General features: G+C 38.6%; 1 protein-coding gene and 1 non-coding gene across 3 annotated transcripts; one reads left to right on the plus strand and one right to left on the minus strand.

The window, feature by feature from the left end:
• Nucleotides 1–217: 217 nt before the first annotated feature.
• On the minus strand, nucleotides 218–7,588 carry LOC116685387 (uncharacterized). Of its 2 annotated transcripts, XM_032510463.1 has the most exons (17): nucleotides 7,280–7,586; nucleotides 6,191–6,278; nucleotides 5,913–6,110; nucleotides 5,314–5,403; nucleotides 4,715–5,107; nucleotides 4,518–4,619; nucleotides 4,093–4,325; nucleotides 3,813–3,991; nucleotides 3,606–3,699; nucleotides 3,042–3,389; nucleotides 2,662–2,779; nucleotides 2,481–2,572; nucleotides 2,279–2,393; nucleotides 2,097–2,198; nucleotides 1,737–1,904; nucleotides 1,225–1,401; nucleotides 218–1,113 (listed from the first exon to the last, which is right to left on the minus strand). In XM_032510463.1, the coding sequence occupies exons 2-17, from the start codon at nucleotides 6,252–6,254 to the stop codon at nucleotides 902–904; spliced, it is 2,685 nt and encodes an 894-aa protein (XP_032366354.1). In that variant the 5' UTR covers nucleotides 6,255–6,278; nucleotides 7,280–7,586; the 3' UTR covers nucleotides 218–901. The 2 variants fall into 2 exon arrangements, with proteins under 2 accessions (XP_032366354.1, XP_032366356.1); XM_032510465.1 differs by lacking the exon at nucleotides 2,097–2,198 and having other exon boundaries at nucleotides 6,191–7,588.
• Nucleotides 7,589–9,998: 2,410 nt separating this feature from the next.
• Nucleotides 9,999–10,070, plus strand: trnag-ucc (transfer RNA glycine (anticodon UCC)). The gene has a single exon. It is a non-coding gene; the product is annotated as a tRNA-Gly (tRNA).
• The last annotated feature ends 206 nt before the right edge of the window (nucleotides 10,071–10,276 follow it).

Here is a 10,276-nt window from a genome sequence, read left to right on the forward strand (position 1 = left end):
AAACCTCCTATCACCAAGCCATTTCGGCCTGTCACATTGTTACTTACTGTAGACTCATTTGTCACTCTATCTGCACATTTTGCATCTCAAATTCAAAAGCACAGTTATGGCCATTGTTAGAAGAAGGAAGAGCGCCTCAATCTCTTTTCAGCAGTATAACAAAGTTATAATGGCATAAAACATTAAAAAGTCAAAACTTAAGTTACGTTTCGTTCATAATTTATTAAAAAAACATCATGCAAAACATTTCCATAAGGGAACACATTCATATACAATACAGGGAAAAAATGAGTTTTGCCTGTACATTCAAAAATAATTATTTACATGTTTAAAACATTACAACAGTGGTGGAATGTAACTAAGTAAATTTACTCCAGTACTGTACTTCACTCGAGATGTTGAGGAACTTGTACTTTATGAGTCTTTTCTTTTTATGTCACTTTCTACTTCTACTCCGCGACATTTCAGAGAAAATATGTTACTTTTTACTCCACTACGTTAGTGTAGTCCAACTGACCCCAAATTGGCCCTAACATTTTGTTTATTTCATTTATAAAATAACAATGTGCAATGTGGTTGTACATCAGTAGCCAACATTAATTATGTCCACCTTCCATTTAGCACAGATTTTGTTTTATTCCTTTACTCCGTGTTTGTTGGCCTACCATTTTCGTTTCCCTTTACTTGTAAAAGAGTATTTTTACAGTGTGGCATTAGTACTTTTAATGAAATAAAGGATATGTATACTTCCACCACTGTTTAACACTAGGCTATGCTTAGTCTTTGTGCTGTGATTTGTAGTCTTAGATTGTTGGCGGTATTTGGGGTAGGTTTAAGATAAAATGTAATCAAATCAGGTGCAATGACATTGTAGTAGTATTTTAGTATTTTTGAAGAGTATTTACATAGCGTCAACATCGGAGTCTGAACTTTCCGAGCTAAAGTCAAATTCATCTGAACTATCTGTAGTGCAAAAAAACTGATTGTCATTTTCTGGGTTAGACAGGACATGCAGGTAGACTTTTCTTGCACGCCTTTGCAGCTCTTTCATTTGCCTCAGCCTTCTGCGGATGAGGCAAGTGACACCCTTCTTCGCATTCTCTGTGAGATGTCCTTAAAAAGGGACAAAATGTGTCACTATACAGGTAAGCAACAAGTCAAAAAAAATTAAACATGACTTTATGAAACGTGATACAAACATTTCAAATAGATGTTCACATTTACCTTGTTGGGTGTTTTCACTCTGATGGAAAGACCACTCAGACAAGACTCTGGCATGGGACTTCAGAGAATCCCAGTGCTGCTTGATCTCTTTGACAAGGATCTTCTTCTCCTCTTGAAGCCTTCGAACTGCCATGACCCTATCAAAGACTTCCTTTTTTGTGCTGAAATCAACAGCGCCTGTAACACATACGTGTGTAGATGAGAATGACCACTGCACAAACAATGTAGTTTCAGAGATCATTTCTCTCCCTCACATGCACTACTGTGGTGCCTGTAGAAAAAAATGCTTTCTCGCTTGCAGGCACACAGCTTCCAGAGTCAAACACCATTTTGGAGAGGTTAATGTCTTTTAATGAAATCTTTAACATTTCACATCCAAATAACTTGACATAGCAATAACCCACCTCGTTATTGGGATGAGTTGGTTGTTGAGAAAAGCAAAGAACAGACACAGACAGTGATTCCTTACTTTATAGATACTATAGCACGAACAGAATACATATTATGCGTACCTTCTTGTGTTATTTGCCAAGGCCAGGGATGTTCTGTGTCCAGAATATGATCCATGCAAACTGCTTGCTCGGGTGTTACAAGGCTGTTGTACTTGGCTAGCATGGTCTGCAAAGTGGTCTTTTCTTGCCTTATTTTCCGTCTAATTCTGTGTCGACATTTGTTGCTGTCTGTGAAACGAAAAATAAAAAACACTATCTGTTAATTACATAATGTAAATTACGTTGTTGGAATTACAGCAAATTCACTATCAATATTAAAGTTCATTGTAATGTGGAGAATATACTTGAATCAACAATCAACACTATCGTTTAGAACTTTATGGACTTATGGAAACATTTCAGACTTAAATGTTAAAATACCATTTGTTTTGTAGAGGCGTTGAGATCTTGTTTTTATACTTGATGTGAGGGCCTCAATCTTCTGACACAAAGCCTGTGTCGTGTCTTGGTGGTTTGTTTCTCCTAACAAAAAGTGAATAACACAGCACCAATATAAAAAAAGATTAAATCTTTATGTCAGACAATGTTTAGAATTATCTCACCATCTGCCCAGTCTTTCACATCTTGCACAAATTCCTCCATGTTTTTTTCTTGCAGTTGAAGCTTGGCTTTCAGAGTTTCCAGGTCCCCCAACTGGACATTTAGAGCTCTAGAAGTCTAAAATTAATTAGGTAATTATAATCTGTACAGTATATATCACAGAAACTTGAGCCATGACAATGTTTTTACACACTTTTAATCTACCTTATGGTATCTTTGGGAAAGAGAATTTGCCAGGTTTTGAAACTTCTGCTGGTTCCATCTCATGGAGAGGAGTGTAAGCATGTCATTGCGTCCTGCAAGGGCACAGAGATTTGTTCTGCAAGAATATCCTTTTAATTAAATGTAATTTCTTCTATAAATAAAAGGTACAATTATATGGTACCTGCTTTTGACATGTGCTTTGTAGTGACCGCTATTCTGGAGAGAAACGCATTACACTGCTCTACTTCCTCCCCTAATGTCGAACCAGCCCCATCTTGGTTGGCTCCACTCCATTTTACCTGGACAGAGGGACACAAACTGAATATCAAGGGCATTCAGTAAAAACAACCAAATACATTCAGCAAGTCCCAAAAGCCCCCTTGAATTCAACTAAAGCCTAATCAAAATTCAAACTGACACAATATGCAAGAAAAAAAAAAAACATTCTGTACATACACAAACACAGAAATACTACTGTGTTACTGTGGTATATAATTGTTATTTCTTATCACTTTTGGGGATTTTATGTCATTGTATAAGAATATTGTGCACTACACCAACCTCACATTTGAAGTCATGGGCTTTAGCATGCAAAACCGACAGGAAGGGCCTCATGTTTTGAAGAGACTGGAGCTCTGGACAGTCCAAACAAACTCTCTGTAGGTAGGGCCAGTATTTACATGCAACATCCATACAGAAGAAGGTTATGTCGTGCTTGGGCGCAAGCTGGTTCTGTAAGAACATGGGGTATGCATATATTTCACCCCTAAACATATTAAGGGCAGACAGCAAGACACCGTGCCTGCAAACTGCCAGCTCCAGTCCTTCCTCATCCACCTTACTCCTAGATCTGCAGGAAGTCTCTCGGGCTGCCAACCACTCCCCACCACAAATGCCTTTTCCAGTGACCTACATTGTAGAATATCATAATTGACAAATGATCTTGTCAACAGTCATTGTAGAGAACAATTCTAAATAATATTTTGTGGGCAAGAAACAAATTAGCATTAATGGCTTTTTTTTTAAATTCAAGTATACAGGTAGATATCACAATACATGACAATATTGATAGACTATGACTTATTATGTCATTGACTTTAAATATTCAGATAGAAGTGCAATTACATGTTTGGTTTTGGTGTGTACTTGGTCCACAAATCTGGTCACATCTTCATCATTAGCAATGAAGACACCATCAAAGATCGGCCGCTCCTCTGATCTAAAAAACAACAACAGAGTTAACATTTTAGGATATAGTGTAGTAAAAGGTTGTACAATACATAAATGTCAATTTTACCGGTCATTAATACACATGTGCTAATAAGTAAATACCGTGCTGTACTCTTGAAACGATAAAGCTTGCGGTTTCCGTCAACCGAGACGGCAAGCATTGCTGGAGTGCAGGCAGGACAGCTAAATTGCTCCTCTTTGCAAATGGCATCAACTTCATATTGAACAGCAGCCCATTCAAAAAAGCTTTTCTGAAAGCTGTCAGATGAGAGCTTTCCAGTCTATTAAAAAAAACAACAGCACAAAACAATTCGAAAAAGAACTTCTAATATCAAAACATAAAAAATGTAGGATGCTGCAGAATAAAGAAAGAAATACTGACACGGCCAAAGCGAACAGTCCGCTTCTCAAGCATTCGTAGAAATGCCTGACAGGACATTCCAGGTGATGCCATCTTCATGCTCTCAAAAGTAAAAAATAAGTCTTCCTCATAAACTGTCGCAAAATTGAGGGTGGCGGGCCAGTAGCCACTTTGTATAAGGTCATCCACTTCTGCAGTCCAAGTAGCCTGGCATCCCTCGCAGCTTAGCTCTGGCATGTTGAGATCATACCGTCCTACAAAGTAACATTTACCTCCACTGTAATGTTATGACTGTCAAACTTAGAATTCCATGTTGTATGCATCATATATAAAGCTTGGTGACTTGGCACTGATGTGCACATTTCTTTAAGATATTACATTATTGTGTCTGTTGAATATGAATCTTTTTTTTTAACTGGACAAAAGGAAATCTTTCACATAATTACCATTTATTGTGACCAAAGCAACTGCCTTTCCTTGGATGACCCTCAATGCCTCTGGTGGACAGCGACAGATTTGGACAGGCATCTCAATAGGCAAAAGCCGTACTAAAAAACATTACACAAATGGGTTTGGATAATTCATCTTTAGCGACAATTAGACATACAGAATAAACACTCTCACAAAAAAGTCCATAACTTACCACAGTGTGTAACAGCATTATCCACAACGCAACTGGTTGGAGGCAATGGCTGAAAGAAACCAGCACACATAGCATCCCGGTTGTGAAGGATGTAGGTTTTGTTGTGCCGGCTGATGTCGCATTCAGCGCAGAGGAATGGACATGGTAAGCAGTCTCTGCATCTGACAGCTGCACAGTTGATCCCACATTGACTGCAGATTTTTGTTTCCACGTTCCCCTGTGCCAGCATGCTATTTACAAGGTAAGGTCTCTTTGCCCTCCATCTCTCAAAAAAGAGAGCGTTACGAGTGCTCCAATCCACAGAAGCCAGAGGAGCTCCCTGGTCAACTGCAGCTTCTTGTATCTCATCATCAGAGACACTCAAGGAGTACTGTAGATCTTGCACAAGACATTCTGTTACAATTGTAAAAATTGTAAAAGTACATAAGAATTAAAAAAAAATACAGTTTCACAATGGTTTTGCTCATCGTTTCATTTGCAAAAAAAACAGCCATACAAAAGGAAAATTCTTAATTAAGGGACAATTATACTACCATAAAACTTTTCTGGAGACTTTATTTTAACAGTTCATGTTGAATGTTATATAAATTATTACATACCAGCAGAGATGGTCTTTGAAGCAGTCTCTGAAGCAGAGTTAGGGCCATGATCAGCAGTGTTGCAGGGAGGATTAGGCGTGTGATCACCAGCTGTACAAAAAACTCACATCAACATTGATAACATTAAAAATGTCATCCTTGCACCATGGCTAGTGCCTAGGCTGGTTCACAACTGTTCATTTAGTTGCAAAATCCAACTACTGTTGGTTATCTGCATATCCAACAATATATAGACAATGGCAGCAAACACAAATGCTCGTTGTAAAAGCAAATTCAAAAATAAGTGAGCTATTAACAACTAATAAATAAACCATTTTAAACAAAGCCTTACCAAGGTTGACATCTTGTAAGAGATTATACTGCCCATCCATAACAAGATTTCTAAAAAATATTGTTCCAGCCGGCACAATGAAGCTAACTTTTATCAGCTTATTTTATAGGTTGTACCGTATTAGTATGTAGTAGTAACCTTAATGTAGGCTATCTATTTCAATTAAGATCCGAGGTGCAAACATTTGAACTGAATGTATCCCTTGATATTCAGTTTTAAATGCCTAAACACTTTTGAAAATATCATGAATGAAAAAAACAATGCTGACCTTTTTCTGACTGATTCCTGCGTGACCTTGGCCTTGCATAGAGTACATTCCCATCACTGTCTCTCTTTCTCCACCTGACTTTTGACGTGGATGTCCTAGCTGGTAGTGCTGCCTTCTCTTTCTGCAGCTCAGCAAGCAGTTCATCAGCATTTTGGAGGTCATCAGTAAGTTTTTCATCAAGCAGGTAATCGTTCAGATCTGAAAGAAAGGTTTGAACAAACACTTATTGACCTAACTAGGTCGCTGTGGGGATAATTGTGCCTATTTATTTTACTTACCAAGTTGAAAGTGTGTGCAGAGGCGTTGAGTGGAGATGCAAGAGCATTGCGGGGATGTCATCATTAAGAAGTTTGGGTTTTGTCATTTCTGCAAATGAGAATAAAATATATAAGGATTATTTTTACTGTGATATTAAAATAAGGCATTAATTGTTAACAACAGCTCATGGTTTTACTGAACCAGAAAAGTACACGGCAGCATTAAGTAACATCAGCTCTATTCATTTACTCAGAAAAACCTCTAATTTAAATCCTTTCAGTACAGAAAGAATAAAGTTGATTTGAAACACAAATAAGATACAATTTGAGCAATTGCAAAAAGCCTAATTTAAACAAAATGTCATTTATCTGTGGCTGGAATTGTAATTATTATCCTTTATAAAAAAGTAATTAAATAATTCCGTAAGCCACCATGCCAACTTAGAGAAAATTATCTTAATTAGGCATAGTAAAAACTTACTATGAACTAGTAACTGATTTATTACACTGTGTGATTATAAACTTACTGACAAATATTAGACAAACTGCATTTTGTAACTGTCTAAACAACATATTTACTGTTTCTCTGCCACTACTTCACCAACACATCTGGCCAATATTTTAGTAAATCTACTGTTATGGCTAATTACATTAAGCACATGTTGAGATGGAATAAGAGAGACAATAGCAGTAGGAAAACTTATCAGGCTTTATCAAGTTCATTTTACTGTAGACAATTCAGGAATAGCACAATAGTAAAGTCAAAACAGTTAATCTGCTGTTAGAGTATTTTCAATCAAAGTTAGGGATGGCTTTTCAAAGTTAGTGCTTAGGTGCTAGGTGAGACCATGATTGTACCCGTTATGAGGTTATATGTGGCAATAAGCTAGGCATAAAGAAACACTTGATTTGCTAACAGCAGCTAACGTTACCTTACCGCTAACGTTACTGTAGGTTTCACTTGTTGGAGCTAGCTAGTATTTTTATTAACGCTTTACATCATTCATCGTCCCATTAGACTGCTAGCCTGCACGTTGAAGGGTTTGAACTACAACTTATTGAGCTAACTAGGTAGCGGTGGGGATAATTGTACTTCTGTATTTTACTTACCAAGTTGAAAACGCGTGCAGATCTGTGCGTCGAGTGGCGCGCAGTGCATAGATGCACGACCAGCGCAGGGACGTCATCATTGCTTCTTGGCTCAGCCATTGGTCGCGCCTTGATAGGTCAGCGGCAATGAAGTCAAAGCTGAAAGCGCCGCGCTCGGCGGCTATTCCGAGCGGTGCGCGACGCCAAGGATGCCGCTCCGTCTAGTTGGGCGGCACCGCTATCCACATAGGAAAACACTAAATATGCCAGCGTAGAAATAATGGCAAATGCGTTTCTTAAACATTTAAACATTTAAACCAGATTTAAATGAAGCTATGCAAAGACAAAAATAAATTAATTAATCGACTATCGACAGTGTATCTATCGACAGTGTATAATGCCTATAGCTCGTCAGTTTGACGCAATATCCGCCAAAACTTCTGGCGAAAACCTTATTTATAGAGCAACGTTAAACTAAAAAACGGCTGTTAAAAATGGAGGAGCTGTTATTTTGCCACTCTCTATGTGTTTAAATGTTATATACATATCATTTATTATGCTATTTTTTATTCCTATTGTGGGCCAGTCATCCCCGAGATCTGAAACGTCATGGTCCCCTGTCGTCTATATTTTACGAGGACGGGGCTCCATTAAAGTCTATAGGAGTTCCCTGCACGTTAAAATATTACTTCGAGGGGTGCCCATTACGTTGAAATGTTACGCCAAGGGTTCCTGACCAAGCGTCCACATGTTACGACTTGGGAGTGAGAACGTGTTGTAGACCCACAGCTTTGGCGCAATGGATAAAGAGTCTGACTTTGGACTCTAGGTTTGACTCCTGGCTAGCTCGTATTGTCTTTAGCGACTAAATCTCTTGTTCGTCATTTCCAACTTTACCCCCCAGTACAAACTCTACAAAGAAAATGTACATCAACAAAGAGCCATATGATGAGATATTAAAGTAATCTAAGCCTCTTGGTGTCAGTCAACTACAGCAATAATCAAGCTCCTGCTGTTGTTTTTCTGTTTTTGCTTGCTAATCATCTTTCCTTGAAAAAAATTTTTTTTCCCTGAAGGACAGAATCAGCATGCTGGATAAACCATCCATGAAATTTTCATTTGTTAGTCAACAATCTGTGAAAGCGGGAAAATATCAGTAGAGCTGATACTCAGAGTTCCCACTATGCTTTCACAACAACAAGGCCCTACTGCTGCCAAGTGGCCGTGATCGTATAGTGGTTAGTACTCTGCGTTGTTGCCGCAGCAACCCCGGTTAGAATCTGGGTCACGGCAGCTTTGTAAAGGTAGTTCTCCTTTATGCCTCCAAATTGTTCCATCCTCTGCTTCATTTTACATTGATAGAAACTGCAAAGCAGGGGGGCCAACTAGTCAAGGAAACAGTAAGAGACTTGGTATTTAAGAATACAAACTGACTATGTGACAGATGTGTAATCTGTCATGTCCTGCCTTCTGAAGCTCTAGCCAGGAGCCATTCCTCGCCTAAAACAATATGAGTCATTCCAGTGAGTGAAAAGGAAACTCACATCTACAAAGATAAATTTGATGGATGTGACTCCCTGATGGTCTAGTGGCTAGGATTCGCCACTCTCACCGCTGCGGCCAGGGTTCAATTCCTGGTCAAGGAATAGTCAGTACTTGACATATTCAGTTGACTAAGTTTGTGGACTTGTTTTTGGTTGATTTAGATTTGTCAAATTCTTCCTCATTAGTTTAACGCTACAACCCCAACACTTTTAAAGAGTACCATTCCTTTAAATCAGACCCCCGACAGCGAATGTATCCTTTTGTCATCATTGATGGGTCATAAACACTTCATCTGCCTCTATCTCAATAACAATTATTTTCATTTTTTCAAACAGTAACTTGTAATGGAAAATTACATTTAACCAATGATTTTCATATTAATTATTCATCATAAGATCTCCAATGCCTCTCAGAGTATATGACTTCTGTATCTTTCCTCTGTGTCTTCTCCTTGTAGGGGACAACTGAATTTGTTATGTCTTTGCATTTTCCCACCAAGGAGGGCTCGCTGATTCCACTCGGAAATCCAAACGACAAGGAAGCAATTTCAAACAGCGGGGGTGAGTTTAAGTTTCAATTCTGTTGGATAAATTATTTAAATTGGACATTGAGATGGATTTTGAGACAAATGTTGACTGTGATTTAACTGAGGGATTCGGTGAAAGTTATATTTTGTTTTGTAAAACTTTGGGTTGTGTACAAAACAGGAAAGAAGAGAAGCTAGTTTTTTTTCCAATTCTTCTGGTCACACTTGGCACTATTTCACATATTTTATCTGTAGTGCTCTATTCTGTCAGGACTTAACTCTATCTCCCGCACCTCTTCTTTTTTTCTTATTCTGTCTTGGCAAGAAGTATTATGCTTTTGGGTTGCCTGTCCAACTCTACATCAGAATCAGAAAGACTTCATTGATCTGTGAAGGGAAACTCTTAAAAAGACTGCTCCTGTGATCCGGATTTGAACCATCAACCTCAGGATTCTGATTTACACTGCTACAGTCCTCCGCTCTACCAACTGAGCTATCGAACGGCGACAACGTACATGAACACACTCTCCATTCTTGTTGATGTAATGACACAGGACCCCCTGGAGGGAATTTCTGACTCATCAGGGCCTGTAGCTCAGTGATAGAGTGCACGTCCAGTCTCAATGCCCAGATGTATTACAAGATTTGAAGTGAACATTGTATTGCCCAGCGATGGTGGTATAGTGGTGAGCATAGCTGCCTTCCAAGCAGTTGACCTGGGTTCGATTCCCAGCCATCGCAGTAGCTTTCTTTGAGTGATGTTACTTGCTTTTTTTTTTTACAAGAAGTCAGCAGAAAGGTTACTTGCCCAACCTGGTTTGATAAAACATTAGATCTCTTTGGGCTGCACGATTGTGGCCAAAGTGATAATCACAATTAGTTTGATCAATATGGAGATTATCACAATTATTTGTTGATTTTCTACTCCAAAGTGCTGGAAAGGAAGT

The sequence above is a fragment of the Etheostoma spectabile genome, unplaced genomic scaffold (assembly GCF_008692095.1).
Source record: "Etheostoma spectabile isolate EspeVRDwgs_2016 unplaced genomic scaffold, UIUC_Espe_1.0 scaffold00569794, whole genome shotgun sequence".
NCBI lineage: Eukaryota > Metazoa > Chordata > Actinopteri > Perciformes > Percidae > Etheostoma > Etheostoma spectabile.

What these genes read in the sequence shown, in the direction of transcription:
- LOC116685387 (XM_032510463.1), bottom strand. Translation starts at nt 6,254, where the DNA reads ATGATGACATCCCCGCAATGCTCTTGCATCTCCACTCAACGCCTCTGC. An exon ending in TGCTTTGGTCACAATAAATG is followed by an intron (nt 4,326 to 4,517) that starts GTAATTATGTGA and finishes GTTACTTTGTAG; the next exon opens with GACGGTATGATCTCAACATG. An exon ending in TACACACCAAAACCAAACAT is followed by an intron (nt 3,390 to 3,605) that starts GTAATTGCACTT and finishes TCTACAATGTAG; the next exon opens with GTCACTGGAAAAGGCATTTG.